The 16,599-nt window shown below is 40.3% G+C and overlaps 1 protein-coding gene across 2 annotated transcripts in view; it reads right to left on the reverse strand.

Annotated features, from left to right (window-relative positions):
• Positions 1 to 646: 646 nt before the first annotated feature.
• The window catches only part of PSME4 (proteasome activator subunit 4), a 44,142-nt gene continuing 28,189 nt past the window's right edge, over positions 647 to 16,599 (reverse strand). For both annotated transcript variants that reach the window (XM_084203694.1, XM_084203693.1), the window contains 20 exons: positions 16,060 to 16,269; positions 15,790 to 15,926; positions 15,510 to 15,563; positions 14,859 to 14,988; positions 14,127 to 14,208; positions 13,665 to 13,818; positions 13,029 to 13,098; positions 12,458 to 12,583; positions 11,969 to 12,121; positions 11,473 to 11,577; positions 10,908 to 10,999; positions 10,398 to 10,529; positions 9,588 to 9,796; positions 9,377 to 9,462; positions 8,529 to 8,657; positions 7,807 to 7,962; positions 4,692 to 4,854; positions 3,749 to 3,882; positions 2,800 to 2,934; positions 647 to 2,186 (listed from right to left, as the gene is read on the reverse strand). In XM_084203694.1, the coding sequence (XP_084059820.1) occupies positions 2,800 to 2,934; positions 3,749 to 3,882; positions 4,692 to 4,854; positions 7,807 to 7,962; positions 8,529 to 8,657; positions 9,377 to 9,462; positions 9,588 to 9,796; positions 10,398 to 10,529; positions 10,908 to 10,999; positions 11,473 to 11,577; positions 11,969 to 12,121; positions 12,458 to 12,583; positions 13,029 to 13,098; positions 13,665 to 13,818; positions 14,127 to 14,208; positions 14,859 to 14,988; positions 15,510 to 15,563; positions 15,790 to 15,926; positions 16,060 to 16,269 (2,457 nt within the window). In that variant the 3' untranslated portion in view covers positions 647 to 2,186. The remainder of the gene's footprint in view (positions 2,187 to 2,799; positions 2,935 to 3,748; positions 3,883 to 4,691; positions 4,855 to 7,806; positions 7,963 to 8,528; positions 8,658 to 9,376; positions 9,463 to 9,587; positions 9,797 to 10,397; positions 10,530 to 10,907; positions 11,000 to 11,472; positions 11,578 to 11,968; positions 12,122 to 12,457; positions 12,584 to 13,028; positions 13,099 to 13,664; positions 13,819 to 14,126; positions 14,209 to 14,858; positions 14,989 to 15,509; positions 15,564 to 15,789; positions 15,927 to 16,059; positions 16,270 to 16,599) is intronic.

The following is a 16,599-nucleotide window of genomic DNA, read 5'->3' on the forward strand; positions in this document are numbered from 1 at the left end:
TTGTTCCTGCATTTTCGGGACAAGAGACTAACAACCCTTCCCTGACTAAAACTCAACCAGCACAAGTTTGCTCACTCTACCACAGGTGTATTTTATCCTATAGAAATGTATTTTGGATATTTTGCTGTATTTACTAGGGGATCTCTTTGGGTAAAGCAATTTACTGTTCATTTATAAGGTGTTGGGAATTAACAGCACTCCTGACCAGAGCATGATTTCCCTGTAGTGCACTGAAACCTCAACCAATTCCAGCTACACCCTGACTAAGGAGATTCCCCAGTACAGCACAAAGCAGCAGAGCTGCAGAACAGCACATGCAATATCTGCTCCAACACTTCCTCAGCCAGGGATCCTTTAAAGATGATCCTCTGCAGCAAAGGCTTTCCATCACTTGCCAAGATTTAATTCCATCAGCAAAACTCTCTCCAACAAAAACTAGTTTCTCCAGTTCTCAGAAATTAACAGGTGTTTTCCTGGCACAAGATATTTTTCCATAAATGTAAAAGCTGATTTCCTAGACATTAGAACAAGGTCTTTAATTAGTCCTTAATGATGCCTTAACTCATTACCAAATCCCAGGACAAACACAGGCCTCATCCAAGCTCAAAAGCACTGTAAAAACCTGAAGTTACAGTCTCAAACCAACACATTTCCTCTTTAGAAACACAGGAGGATGCAGTAGTTACAAACAGGCCATTTATTGGGTCTTAAACTACGTACACAATCAAAATCATAATTTTGGCACTACGCTATACAGTGGTTACATCCGTGTGCTGACACTCCTTAAATACTGCCCCAGGAGCACTGCTGTGCTTGGAAATTTGGGATGAGCCACACAAAGGTCTCAGTGCTCCTGGAGGATTTTGCATGAAAGATGAAACACACACCAGTTTATGAGTTATTTCCATGTACCTCACGTTCTATGAATGGATCACACCAGAATATGCGATGTCAGCATTGAGAAATGGCCACACGTGTTGCAGTAAAATCTGAATGAGACACAGACATGAGATACAGGAAAAGCAAAACAAACCCTCTCAGACACAAAGAGATATTCTGTTAAAGAAAATAATTTAAAAAACTAAGAATGGCATTTGTTTTGATACAAAAGCCAGAACCACTACTGTATTAACATCTAAGTATGAATCTTTACAAATTAATCTCACAATGGTGTTATGTAAAAGGTTGCAAACTGTACAATGTTTTGTCAATGCAATGCCTCTACAATTTATACAGTCTTTTACAACTATGTAACACATATTAAACAGCTTGGTAAACAGCCAATTGATACCAGTCTCTTAACAAAGCTGCAGGCAATAAAACACAGAGCTTCCACAATCTTCAAACAAGATATGCTTGCTCAATCTTTAGGAGAATACACTGTTAAAAACTGCCTTTCCACACTGTGCATACATTTCATTCTGTGAATTCACCCACCACTAAACAGTCCATCATTTCCTATCTGTGGGTTCTAATTACATGGAAACACCCATTTCCCCCTTAAAAATATGCAGAGAATCAGATTTTTTTTTATTCCACACGTGGTCAAGACACCCCTGAAGGCCTGGCCAGGCAGCAGGAGCTGCCCATGCTGCGTCCTGCCACCCCTGCACTGCACAGAGCTCAGCTATTTACATTTGCACAAGGGAGAGAATACAAAAAGGCAATGCTGCCCTGAGGTGGACTGGATGGTACTCAAATCCCAGTAGTGAAAAATAAAACTCTGAGGAAGGAAGGCTCCCGGGGTTGTGTATGGACTGGGGGAGGAGTTGCATCGGCAGAATTGGAGAGCTCCACTGGAAAATTCCTGTTTGCAGCACTCTCTGGTTCTGCACATCCTTAATGTCGGGAACAGGGGGCAGAAGAAAGGGGTGAGGGATGTGCAGTGTAGGTCACTGTGTGCAAGGAAGCAGAAACAAGACTGATGTGTGATGCAGGCCAAGGAGAATGGTCTTGCCATGGACTCACGATGAGGCCCTGCAGGCGCAGCCTCGGGGCTCCCCCGGCTGCTCCCTGGGGAGGTGAAATTCCTTTTGAGTAGAACCAGGTCTCTACATTTGTATTTAACAGTAGTTTTGATTAGGCATCAGGATTTCCAGCACAAAGTTCTCTACATGATCAATTTCTTTTGAGTTTCCTTTATTTTGCAGAAAAATTCCTACATCCTCATTTTTCCCAGGAGAAGCCTGAAAAGAAAGAAGAAAGAATTCAAAACATAAATATTGCCTCATGCTCTTGTTCATATGAAAGAAATGAAAGCTTTTCTTGCAATACTGTCACAAAACATCACAATACAAAAGAGATGGGAATCTTGTAGTGTAACAAAGAGAAACCCCAGGAATGGATTCACTCTTTGGGGACATGCCTGTGTGAAGAGCCCTGGCAGCAAAGCCAGAGTGTGGAAGAGGAAACCGAGTGGTAGCAGCCATTGCCCATCCTGAGATGTAGGTGATAGCCTGGACTGGGTGGTGTAAAGTCCTCAGAGGCATCAGAAGTACAAAGCAGCACTTTAGGGGCACTGCTAGGCATTTAAAAGGCAGCCAACTGGCAGAAAATGGAGAAAAGGAACATCAATATTCAAGAAAAGAAGTGTAAATGTCTTAGCAAAGCACAGGGATGCACAAAAAAATGGGCAATATTTAAAATATTTAACCAAAAGAAATCTGACCAAAACCATTGGAAGATGCAAAGGGCCAGAAATTTGGCTGCAGCATTTTCCCTGTGCTTAAGAATTCTTCCTGACTCTGGAGTAGAATTCCTAAGAGTGAAGTTTATGGCAAAACCCATCAGCTGACCCACCTATGCATAATAGCAGGGTGAAACCAGGAGGTCAGTGAGTACCAGGAGCTGGTCATCTGTGAACTGCTGCTTGTGCTCCTGCCAGTTGTCGTGGTGGGTCCTCCGGAAATTGGACAGCGTCTTCTTCACCGTCATCTGCCAGCACAAGTGGGATGGAGCTCTGTCAGCCAGGGACCCCAGCTCCACACCAAACCAATGTTGGGGACAGCAAACACAACTGCTCAGTACCACCAAGGCTTGGAGCAGATCCAGAGGACAGGAGGGCTCTGGGGAATTCAGCCCACGATTTTAATTTTCACAGTTCTGGTTAGTCTTTTGACCAGAGTCATGACTCCAACATTCTTATAAAAAGGATTTCTGGGCCTACAATTTTGAGCTAGGAAACACTCAGAGATTCTTACAAAATAAAAGCCAAGTGCTTTTCCCCCCACTGCCTTTTTCTTGCTGTTTCAAAAGGGTGTTTTTGGTCTGAAAAGATCAAAGGAATTCTTCATCTCACTCTGGCTAAAACAGCCACAGTCAACAAAACCCAACAGACAGGGCAAAACAGTAAGAGTTAAAGGCAACGATTTCTTTAAAAACTTATTTCTAGAGCAGCTCATAACACTTCATTTTAAAAATTCCAGACTGATGTTTTGGTTCAGGCTGATGTTTCCTAGAATGTCATGCACAAAAGGGACATCATTAATGAAAAAAGCCCACTTCCTCATTATAAATACAGCTCTTGCAGCTTTCAGTTTAATGCTTTAAATTTGAAAGCAAGGACAGATCTACCACAAAAAATACTTAAAAGCAGGTCATGCTTTAAAACTATTAGGAGTCATTTAGTAAAAAGCAGCAGAAATTAAATTTCTTAATAGGTTCCTATGCTTTTCTAGGAAAAGAGAACTAAGAATGAGTCACAGGTATTCAGCTGTGTTCTGTTGATTGAGAGCTGCTGTATTTTTACCTCAATAGGCTGGGGATCATTGAGGTGGGCACTGAGATCCATGAGGAGCTGTGGCATCCAGGTGGGCACATCGTAGGGACTGGACAGGATGCAGGCACTGAGCCCCAGGACGCCGGCATGGCGCTTCACCAGGTCTGCAAGAACAGGGCAGCAACCCACCTCAGTTAAAGAAAATCAGCAACAAGCCCCTGGCACTGCAGAGACCTCCAGCTCTGCAGAAATCCAGAGAGCTCTACAGACATGAACTTATGGATCTCCAGATTGGTTCTGCTTCCTTACTCAGAATCCCAGATTCATTCTCGTATCTTTAATTTTTTACACCTCCTTCCAGTAGGAATCAATCTGCAACTGCTGGACACTTTATAAACATTTCAAATGAGCTCCCCTCTCTCAAAGAAAGTCATGAATAACTCATGAATGACATCTCCACGTTCTCTCTTTCTGCATTCAGAGTGTTTTCTCAAACCCCAGAACTACTGGACAATATGGAAAGCAAACTTCTGGGTCAAATGACTGTGATTCAGATGCATTTAATGCCCAGGCAGAAGCCAAAGTTCCAAATCAGGGTTAACTAAGGGGGTTTTTGTTCTGGTTTATTTTTTGGTTGGCTGTTTTCAGTTTGTTGTTTGGTTTTTTTAGAATAAAAAGCCCACACTGCTAACATATAGAAGGTAAAATGGGCAAGGAGTGAAACTATGTTGTGACTTTATTTATTGAGAAGCTTGCTATCCCTCATCATCTGCATCCTTATCTCTGTGAACTGGAAACTGGAAAAACCTCTTTAATGTTAATTCTAAGAGTTAGAAATGAATTGAATACAGGAATACACAATAAAAATATTTGCCTTTGCCGTGTATTCTTACCGTTAACGTTGCAAATCAAATTTTAAGGCAGTCTATATGTTACCCAAAACACTGATTTTCTTCCTGAGCTGCTTTCTTACCCCCTGAAGGAATTGTGTCTCCCACTGAGGCCAGGTCCCTCTTCCTTTTCTTGGGGAGCCTCATCTTGCAGAGCTGCTCGAAGTGAGTCTGCATGGGCCCGTCCATGGTGAGGAAGTTGCACTGCAGGAGCCCGCTGAGCGTGGTGGCAGCCATCTCCCTCACCTGGCCACACAATTGGGGGACACAACACAATTCATTTATGCCATTACTGCCCTTTCAAGCACACCCCACTAACCCAAGTGAGCAAATCTGGCTCAGCAAAAGCCTTTAAAGAATTATCCTGTCATTAGTAGTTTATCAGAAGGCTCTTTAAAATTAATAAACATGCTTTGCTGTAATACAGAACTACTGTCACAAAATTTGCTATAAAGTGACCTGCTACTTAAGGAAATAATGTAATTTAACTCCATTGTAAATAGAAGAGCTTTAGAAAGTTTAAAAACAAACATTGACTGAGACCAAATTAACAACCTGCTTCACAAAATTCCTAACAGGCTCTGCACTGACATCAGTTTTAAAGTGGGCTTTATTCAGAAGTGTTTAGTTTTTCACAAAAGCAGAAGACCTTTTCCAAGAAAAGGCAGGAGGAATGTTCCAGAGACTCAGCTGAATCTGTTCTACCCATAGCACAAGTATTCTTTGAAAGACACAACAGATGCCAGATTGATAAGCAACAAAACAAACTTCCTTATCAACAACTCCGTTCTGTAATGCTCCAGCATGATAGACTTCCTTGTCTCAAGTACCAGATCTCTGCACTACATGAATAAAACCAGAAAGCCAGGTTGGAAAAACATTCTTAAGGGTAACACAGAAACACCAAAGAACAAGACTAAACTTGGCTTTCATCTAATTGCCAGCCATTCAAAATAACAGATCTCCTTTTCCATTCTTTTTAAAGAAACGACAGCACCTTGTTAGTGGATTCCAAGTAGAGACAACTCATCCTTGCTTTTAAAAACAAGTGACTAACCCATCAGTATTACTAATTTCTCTCATCTCCTCAAATCTCCCAAGGCCAGGAAGTTATAGACGTGTAAAATTGTATTTAAATTGGGAGTCCCTCCAAAACTCACTCCCACTTTCCATAATTACATTCTGACAAAAGCCTCCCAACATTTACAAACCTGTAAACCAAATCAACTGGTTGAGATGCTGCCACCAGATTTTTGATAGGTACATTCTGTCACAGGTAACTGCAAACAGAACACTTGTCTCTGTGGAGCACAAACACCTGCTCTGAATCCAATGCAGCAGATTATAATAATAAATTACATCCTTGAACATGATGTTCTGAGCCTCACAAAGCCATAAGTACAGCTGCAAGAGCTGCAATAATTAAACAGAGGAAGTTCAAATCAGCTCCTGAGACTCTGACCCATTCCATTTAAATTTCTACAAGGTACTATTCTAATGTGATCCACTTTGCTGCCAGTGAAGGAGGAAGGATGAGGTGAGAGGCTGGCAGTGTTGTTTATCAGCAGTTTGTGAGTCCCTGAAGAGCTGAGCTATTAAATGAGACATGATGTGCTAATACAAGAGCCAGACACAAAGCAGCTCGGCTGGGAAGTGAGCAAGCTCTCAGGAGAGCTGGGCTCATTTACATCCCTACTCCCTGTACTACAACCACTTTAATTTCTAAATTAATCACCCAGCTAGAAGGAACACTTTGCTGTGAGGAGCACCTGGAAGCAAAGCCTTTAAAATCATTCACGAAGCAGCTGATCCCTCACCACCTCTGGCACTAAATAATTTATAAATGATCACACTCATGATGAAATACAGAATATAAAAACGAGAGGAATCTCCCATCACCTATGGGCTTTGAGTTTTTTTGGTCAGAAGGGACTGATCACTGTCTATAAAAGTGTAGCCAAATCACAAACAAAAACAGCACGAGCTAAACCTAACTGTACAAGTTGCAAGGAGCTACTTAAACAGAGAGAAAATACTCTCATTCCTGTAAAACTGCAGTGCAATATGAAAAATGCTTATCAAGACACTGAGAGCTGTGCATATTAAAACAAACATCAGCATGTCTGACCCTTGCTATCAAAATAAGCAAAAAAAAAAGAGTATCTTAAAATCCAAGAACCAAAACCTCAATTCTACAGAGCAAAGACATCAAATCCTAGTCAAAGCTAACGATTCTCATCTTAAAAATCCAGCATCCAAAAGCTACACAGGAATTACTCAGCAGGATACTGCATCTTGTCAGTTATTACCAAGAAAGAACAAGATTACTTTTCAGAGAAAAGTGAAAGCTTCCATGGCAACAGCATGATCCAGAGTGGTTATGAACACAGGTAGGCTTTTTGGATTTGCACCTCTGCGGTGCAGAGAGATAATTTGGTACATTTAAAGTAACTCAATAAATTGCATTCAAGTGAATAAAAGGTATTTTTCAAAATGGTGTGAGATGATGAGGTAAGTGTTCTGACAAACAACTTCTGTAGGATTGCAAGGTGATGCAGAATCTTTCTTCTAGAAAGAAAAAAGCATCCAAAAGCAGGATTTCATTGATATTTGGCAACTGCATGAACACCAGGGAAAATAATGGTGCAGGGGAGATAGGCCAGGCAGGAGGTTAACACTAAAAATTCTTCACTTTGCTTAAACATGACTTAAATTCACAGAATTTAATGCAAGCTCCTCAGTTCTAGGTAGTTCTTGATGGAAATATAAAGAGTATTTTTGTCATGAATATGGTATGATTAGATGTGAAGCAGACCTACAGAGCAATAAATAGTGGTTTTACACACTTTTCACACAGGAAGGGATTTGACCTTGGATGCTGAATTTTCTACCAACACATATTTATAATGGAATTAATAATATCCCTATTTCATGCACTGAAACCAAGCTCCCAGCAATGCCCCACTCTGTGAAAAACTGGAAGCAGTGGAACTTCTAAAAAATCACTAATAGAATATTTTATTATCAACTGTTTCCCTGGAATGAATATGAAAGGAACAAATAAAGCTCATTTTCAAAGCAGGAAGAATGCTGAACTAGAAATACCTCCTGAATTAATGTACATGTCAGCTTTTCCATAAAACTTGACAAAGGCAAGAAACAGTGGTGTGAAAGCAGTGCAAAGAAGGGATCACTTGCCTCGAGCTGTTCATCTTCCAGGAGTTTTATCACCAGCCACCTGATGTCATTGACTGCCTCGCTGTTGTTGAGGAAGATGAAGAGATTGTAGAACACCATGGTCTGGAGGTAGGTTAGGATGGTGTATCGGGCATGCCAAGAATTGCTTTTTGCTGTCTGCAGTGAACAAATCAAGGTGAGAAGGCAAAAATGTCAAAGAAAGCAGGCCCCTGATGGAAAGTGAACAATATTTAAGAAAAAAGCTTCTGGGGGTAGTTGCAAAGAACTCCCTTTATTCAGGTAATTTTGTTTCATAGACCTTTTATCTCCAAAGTAGGCAGTTATTATTTAGGGAATAATTTTCACAGGTTTCACTTCCAAAGCAGATTGTTAAACAGAAATATATTGTAAAACCCTAAAAAAATCAGATTCAAGGGCAGTTCTTCAGCTGAAGACTTATTCTGAAACTGGATTTTGAATTATTATGCTCATGAGGAGACCTAAAGTGATCCACTACTGAACCAAATGTTAATATATCAAAATGCCGTTCCATTTGTTATCAAAAGTGAGTGGCTTAAATGTTAAACAAGATGCACTTACTAAGTGTTTTAAAACACTTAAATAAAATCTTTCATACCTAAATCAGTATTTGATTTGCTTAGAATCATACTGTATACTCTTAAATAAAAAGCAGAGGATGCATGAGATGAGAAAAAACTTTAAGCTGTTTAGACCTCACTCACTTGTTTTAGCACCTGAAGTACCAAAGGCACTTGCTGAGGATACAGCAAACCCTGAGACATCAAGGACAAACACATCTTAGCATCTCTTTTGAGCTCATCATAGCTGTTGTCGTTCTCCACAGGTGCAATCTAAATCAGAGTGGGAAGGGAAAAAAGCCCTGTTAGTAAATAGGCACTGGTGACAGCAAAATCCTCAAAACAAGGGTAATCTCATGACAGGACAGTTGTCTAGGAAAAATACATTCAATATAATGCTGAAAGATCAGGTTAGCTGGGAAAAACAATCAATATGATGTTAAATACTCTCAGTAAATGATCAAGATTTCCTGGTGAGATGTTGGTTCCCCACTGCTATTCTCTTGGTATCAAAACCAATCAAGTTCATATTTTAGATCTATGTCCAAAACTGAGACAAAGCTTTACCAAGGTCACTTTCACTTCAACAGACCTTTATTTTATGGTCACATAAAATACTGTGGGGTAATTTATTGATGTTTGTGCACTTTGGACACACAAGTATGGATTATTTCAGAGAGGAAAGACTGGATGAAACAGATTCAAAGAATACAAGAATCAGAGGAACAACAGGAGCTGCTTAGAAAGAATTGTGTAGTCAGGAAACAAAAGAAAATAACTCAAGGTGCCTTAGAGAATCATGGAATGGTTTGGGTTGGAAGGGGGATCCAGTTCCACCTTCCTGCCATGGGCGGGGGCACCTTCCACTAGAGCTGGTTGTGTAACCTGGCCTTGGAGTATTATAAATTTATATAAACAAAATAACTTCAGTTTGTTTATACAATCCTTCTTTGATCAAACATAACCAATAAAGGAGAAATTAAAGGACGTACCTTGAAAAACAAAGGTAACAGCTGGAGTTGCTCGGTGACAGCCGTAGAGAAAGAACGTCCTGCACTCGCCATCAACCACTTCAGAACTGTTTCAATAAAGAGAAACTATCACTGGTTAAGAAAAAAAATATTAACAACTCTGCTACACAATCTGCAGACCTCAATCATCATGTGCTAAAACACCCCCCATTCCCTGAGCTCCTTAACTCACTGGTTTTCAAGAGTTTAATGCCCTGAGTTCGCTCGTCTTGTTCGCCGACTCCGTTCTCTTCCATAACATGATTCTGGATTTCTTCATCTGCTTCCATGAGGGGTTTGAGGTTTTCAAGTATCCGGGTAGTAAATTCATGGACACGAGGAGATTTAGTTGCAGCAGTGTTTGGCAAGGAAACATCTATCATGAATATGTAGGTCAACACACTAAAAAAACAAACAAAGCCAGCAGGGACACACAGTGAGCACGACTCTTGTCCAGAGAACAGTGACCTGTGAACTCCAAATGATCCAAGATCAATTGCGTGACCTTTGAGGTTAATACTTAGAGAAAATTTCCTCTCATCTTTGATTCAAAGTTATTTACAACCAAATGTCTCTTCTAAGAGCTTTAGAGATGTCAAACATAAACACAGACAAGAAATTAATGAAGCCCTGGCACAGGTTGCCCAGAGAAGCTGTGGACGCCCCTGGATCCCTGGAAGTGTCCAAGGCCAGGCTGGACAAGGGGTGGAGCAACCTGGGATAATAGAATGTGCCCCTGCCCATGGCAAGGGGTGGGACTGGAGGAGCTTTAAAGTCCCTCCCAATCCAAAACATTCAAAATAGACAAATGAAAAGATGAACATTCTATGAAATGACAAATATAGAGAAGTCATCTGGAATTTCTGAAGCAAGTCTCTTAAATCATATATCTGATTTTTGTTACAAGCATTAATGCTTTTCAGGTTAATTATTTAGCTACCTAACTACCCAAATAAAAATGAAGATTTAAAACCCAACAAGAACTGAGGCAGACAACACTGACCTTCCTATTCTCTCTCGGACGTTCTTGTAGACCTGGGTGAGTTTGGGCTCCAGGTACTTGAGCAGCCTGTGCAGCAGCTCTGGCACTCTCCACTCCTGCTGGGCAAGGCCCCCTTGCAGCACATAGAGGCGGCTGGGAATCAGAGCAGCTCGTTTTTAGTAATACAGAACATTCCTCCTTCCCCAGCCCCCTCCAGGCTTTGTTTGGGAAGGTGCACAAGTGTGTCAGCGCACCAGAGTGTGCTTCAATGAGTAAAGATGGGTAAAAATTGCCCAGGAAACAACAGTACTGCTGCTCTGCCAGCCCCAAAGTCTCCCATCCTGTTAATTGAGTTATATTAAAAATATTATCATGAAGAACCTGCCATTGTGTGGGGAAAGCTAATGGGAAAGCATTACCTTTGCTCCCCTCCCCTACAAGGCAGCTGGCACAGCATCCCCTCAATACAGCTTATCCAGGCTGTATTTCCTACTCTAGTCAGCACAATAAAACAGCTCAAATTCATTTTACCAGGCATCTACAAATGATCCTCCTTCACCACTCAGTGGAGATTCCAACAGCAATTCAAACAGCCAGTGCAGCTTCCTAGGATCTCTGCTCTCCTGGAAAAGGACAAGGAACAGAGATGTAAGAAAATGAGGGGGGGGGTTAAAATGTAAACAATGTATAAAATAAGGTATAAACAAGGAAAGTTTTGACAAAGATTTTTTTTGCATCTCCTGGATTTATTTGTTAAATAAGGGTAATATTCAGGATGCTTTCACAATGAACCTCAATAGAAGAAAAACCCAATACAACTGTACACAGTATAAATTAATTAGTAAATACAATTAGAATAGAAGGAATTTTAGTTTAATTTTTGAGATATCTTAGTAACCATGCCTGAATTTTGCTAATTAGGGTTCTGGCTCACAAGCTACACTGAGTTCTGCTGAGTGATGTGAAAGAATTATTGACCCAAGATATTTGTGACCTATCACTGATCCTGCTGCCCAGCACCACAGCTCCCAGCTCACTGCAGGAATGTCAATCCACAGTGGACACAGCTTTAGAAGACAAAAAATGGGATACTTACACAGGAGGTGGCAATGCAGGTGCCCCAGTCATTGTATGTTTCCACTGTGATGTTGGATAAAGCTGTTCGAAGCAATGGACACAGAAGGTTCCAAAGTTTTTCCACCTGCCCAGCAAAAAACATTTTACTATTTTACTTTTACAAGATTTTACCCAGCCCAGATATTAAAATGTCTTAATTTTTGTACTGATTCTTCCAGGATTATTTTTTGGCATAGACAGCTAGGCATGAATTAAATAAATATTTAGCAGTCCAAGGAGGACATAATCACTTATTCTTATTGGAAATTAAAAAACCACATCAGCTTTGCCACCCCCTTAACTGTTCCTAGTTTTAATACTGGAGCATTTTCCTAACACCTGGCAAGAACAGGCACCAAACCAAGCAATGAATTGTGCTCTGAGTTTGGCAATCAAGACCTCAACTTCTAATTGAGTTAATAATTCAAAATTACTCTTTAACTTCCAAGAATGACTCAAAAATATTGCTCCAGCACCTTCTCAAAGGTCCAGTGTTTAGAACCTCTTATGAGGCCAGCTATGATTTCAGCTAGACATCTCTGGGTGCTTTCGTGGGAGTCTGCAACCAGTTGCTCCAAGTGGGGCTGAAGAACTGGCAAAAAGGCATCATCAAAGTTTCTGAAAAGGCCCTGGAAAACAAGAGGGGAAAGGGTCTTTAGGAATATCTAAACCACTGTGTTCCCAAGAACAACACAGAATTGTCAAACATTTGAGTTTGAATGTGCAGAAAGTGAAATCACTTTGCTTTTTTTAAGAGCATTATACACCGGTGTCCTTCAGACCATTACAATACTCTAAATATGTTTCCCTAAGTAGTTAATCAGAAGAGAGGATTAATAGAATTACCCAGAGCAGCTTTAAAAATCAACATTTTGCAACGGTATGAGCCCAGAAGTCTTTGGCTTTTCCATGCTCTGGGAATTGTCTACAAAATGAGAGCAATTTAGTGATTGAACTCTCCTTACCTTGAAGAGGCAAAATCTGCGAGGATTAAATTTGTCCTTTCCCTTTCTGTCTTCTAAAGACAAAAATTTTATTAACTGCTCAACAAACTTGGGATCAGAAAAGTGATCATATATAATTTGTTCCTCCTGCAATAGGAAGAAAAAATAAGGATTAGCTTTGAGGTGTTTGTTTGTCACAGTGATACCCCAGTCTTTACAAGTCCCATGTTTCATTTGCATTCTCAAGGAAAGAAATGTCTTGCTTATGCATTTTCCCTTTCATTTTATAGGGAATTACCACAACCCCTAAAAATTAGTCCTTCCCACTGCCATTAATGACCTTGTTCTCAAGTCTGATCATGATTTGAAAGGGAACAAGAAGGAGCTCATTAATACAATTATTCCGTGATCCCTGACAGAAAAGCAGCAATACATTAAAATAACAACTCCTCCTGGTATGCTGACACAATAAGAATTAGAAAAATACAATTAAAAGCATCTTGTGGGGATCTCCACAGTAATCTGTCAACAATATTAAGAGAAGAAAGGAGAAGTACTATTAAAAAAACCCCCACAAACTTGCAACTTTTACCTCTGTCAGCTCATCTCTTCCTCGTCCAAGCTTTGGTTGCTGCTCAGCTGGAGCATAAACTGTCATAGTTCTGAATATTAAAAACAAAATATAAGTAATAAAAAGCTAAAATAAAAAATAAAAATACACTAGCACATGTTGTTGCTTTCTACGGTGTTCTTTTCTGTGTTCTCAATATTAAATAGAACTTATCCACAACTCCAAAAGATTGAAATTTAAAGAAGAAAATTTACAACAGAATGAAGTTCATTATTAAAGGTTTTGCTATACAACAACCCAGAATTATTAGGGAGAGAATACTGTACATATATCTAATTCCCAATATGAATATTTTATTTTAACAGCAGCAGTTTAACAGCCATGTGGAATTTGTGCCTATAGCCCATATAGAGAGAAACGGGCAGAAAAGAAATAGTAAACAAAAAGCTCCAAACCAATCAACACAAAACCCACCCAGAAATGGTAAAACAAGAAAGGAGCACAAAGGACAAAATAAATTGCATTTTTTTGTGGTTCAATCAAGTTCAACACATATATATAAGAAAAATTAAAAATCATAATAAACCAGGATTTTATTTCCCACAGAATTTTTCCTGCTGACTGTCCCAGCTTCACCTGAGTGCTAATGCTACTCACTGGGGCCAGGTGTAATATCCCCAGTGTGTTTTCTCCACAAAACAGCAGGATTCCCAGGCTTCCTTGGTCTTTGGTAGGCTCTGGCTGTTGTAGTGCAGCCACTGGTTGTCAGCTCTATCACCAGCTTGGATGCTGGAAGGCTTCAGGGTCCCACCTGATCCAAAAGGAAAATCAAAATTAACGTGCATAAAAATACATCAAAATTAAAAAGGAGACATACAAGTTGTTCCCACAAATTACAAGGCTTTCAGAGAGGAAATAACCCCCAAAAACAAAAAAAAAAAAAAACCCAAACTGAAAAATTACCAATTATGCTACTTCTGTATCATATTTACCTATTTGCTTAGAAGATTAACAATCAGGGAGAAAAAAATCCTGATTCTATGTTTAATTTAACCAGAAAAACTTTGAAAAACATTTTAGGATAAATGTAACATATGCCTTATATTAAATAAAACATACTTATTTCATAAGGGCAGATGGGCACTTTCTTGTGTGGTCTCTTAAGCTGCTTAAGAATTCCAGCCACAGCTGAGATGGCCACCTAAAGAAAAGTAAAAAATGGGCATTAATGTGCTCATTCCATACATTTCCCTCAGAAGGATGTGGCTCATTATCCCTAAAAAGCCATTGAATGCTGGAAGGAAATAAGGAAATAATCCTGGATAATATTGAGGAAATAATCCTGGTTATTTCAGGGGATACAGGACATGAATTACTTTACAGGCTAGAAAACTCTCACTAATAATTTTGTTTTAATAATTTGAATTTAATACTGCTTTAATAATTTTTTTTGGGGGGAAAGGAGGTTTGTTTTGAGCCTCACTGAGGCAGCAACAGAACAAAAAAAATACATCGATGGCTCCCTTCAAATAACAAACTGCAGGTGGGAAAAGCAGCCATCTGCAAAAGAAATTCTGCAAAAGAACTCTGAAATAAACAAGGACTCAGCCCATCCCACATCTTCACAGTTTACAGATTTCCACATGTCACGCTACAGCACTGCCAAGATTGCCATTTCTTGGACTGAGAATTGTGTACACGTGCGTGGCTGGAAGGGGGAGGAGGGAGCTCCACCTCAGTTTTTGTGTTTTATCCCAGCAAAACCCCACGAGCTCTTGATGTAAAGCCCAAAGAGCTGCAGACCCAGAGGAAATCCTTCTCCTGGGCTGGAAATCCTTCTCCTGGGCTCACCTTCCGAACCACGATCGCGTCGTGGTTGAGACACTGCACGAAGAATTTTATGGCACGGGGGGGCAGGATCCTGTCATCCCTCAGGAGCAGGGACAGGAAGCCAATGCTTATGTGTTCAAACTTCCAGGGCCTGAAAAAACCCCAAATATTCAAAACAAGAGTGTAAATACCAATGTTTATGTACTGGTGTTACTCAGAAATTATTACATGTGTTAAGATTATGGAAATACATAAATTAATGGCACTGCTGTAATCAATCAGCTTAACTCGTTTTGGGAAATCTCCAGTGTTCTGGGAACACACAGGTGGAAAAGTATAAAATCCATGGTGTAAAATACCTATAGGGATATTATTGTACAAGTTTTTTAACAGAAATAGTATGGGAACATTTAGAATCTATTCTGATGTCAGTGTTACAGACAGAACCAGAGCTTTTTAAATTAAAAAAATATTAAAAACCTCAGTAACAGGCCAGACTAATTAAGGAAAAAGCTGAACTCCAAGATGTAATGATGCTTTATATTAACAAATGAAACTCCCAGTCCAAATAAGTCCAAGACCAGGGTAACTGTCCTCCTGGATATGGATCCATGCAACCACCTCCAATCCACCCCAAAAAAACACTTTCATGCACAAAAAAGGGGGACTTACAGATTTCTCTGCTCCACACAGTCCAGCAGCATGTTGACCAAATTTTCATAGTTCCTGAGAGAAAGGGAGGGAGTTATCAACCACATGGTACTGAGAGATCCATCGAAAAATAGAGAAGTTGCTCAACAAAAGGTGTGTGAAGGTGAAAAGGAAGAGGCAAAGAGGAGATAGAAGTGCAGAGAGAAGATGCAGCCCAATAATCCTTGGACATTCTGGATTTTTCAGTTTAGCCACTTTGGATGTTAACATTTAATGTGCAGTTCAAGGAAGCTGAACTCACCTCAGAGCCTCAGCGTTCTTCTCCTTCTGTCGCTGAATTCCCAACTGAATTTCCTCTGATCCCAGAGCTGGGAACTCTGAATTTGGCTGTCCTGACTTCTGCAGCAGAACAGCCACCTCCATGCACTTCTCTGGAACCTGTTGATGGACAGTGCAAAGATTTGGGACTTGTAAGTTTCAAGTTTTTAACCTCTCTGCTTTGGAATCAGCAGGGCACAGAAATTCCTTGTCCATACAGACAAGGCTGAACACCAAGGAATTGATCACTCACTGCAAAATCCAGCCCAATGGTTTCATACTGCCGATGGATTTTCTCTGCCAGGTCATCAAAGAGTCTGACTATGGATGGTTTTTCCAAGGACATGGCTTTGCTAAGCCCAGAAGAGACGATTGCTGGCCAGGTCTGTGCTATACAATCCCAGTCGTGCAGATTGGCCAAGCACACCCCGCTGTGATTCCCCAGCAGGCAGTATAAGGCACCCTGTGGGATGGAGATGGGGTTTGGGAAGGTTAAAGCTCGGCACAGGCACACACCCACACAGAACAAAAACTCAGCTGCAGTACCAAATCACGAAAATGTCCACAAACATTCAGCCTCACAGTGCAAAATCTTCAGTAATTTGACAGAGTCCTCTTCATTTAATGAGACTGGAAGCCCTGCCAATTAATTTATCCACAGATTGGCTGCCTGATTTCTCAATTATGTTAAAGGAGATGATTCACAACTGCTTCACCTTGACTACAGCTTCTTAATTTCCATTCCATAACTCAAAAATAGCTGCTAACTCACATTTTGGTAATACCTGAGCAC

This window comes from Fringilla coelebs (genome assembly GCF_963513975.1).
Source record: "Fringilla coelebs genome assembly, chromosome: 3".
Classification (NCBI taxonomy): Eukaryota; Metazoa; Chordata; class Aves; order Passeriformes; family Fringillidae; genus Fringilla; species Fringilla coelebs.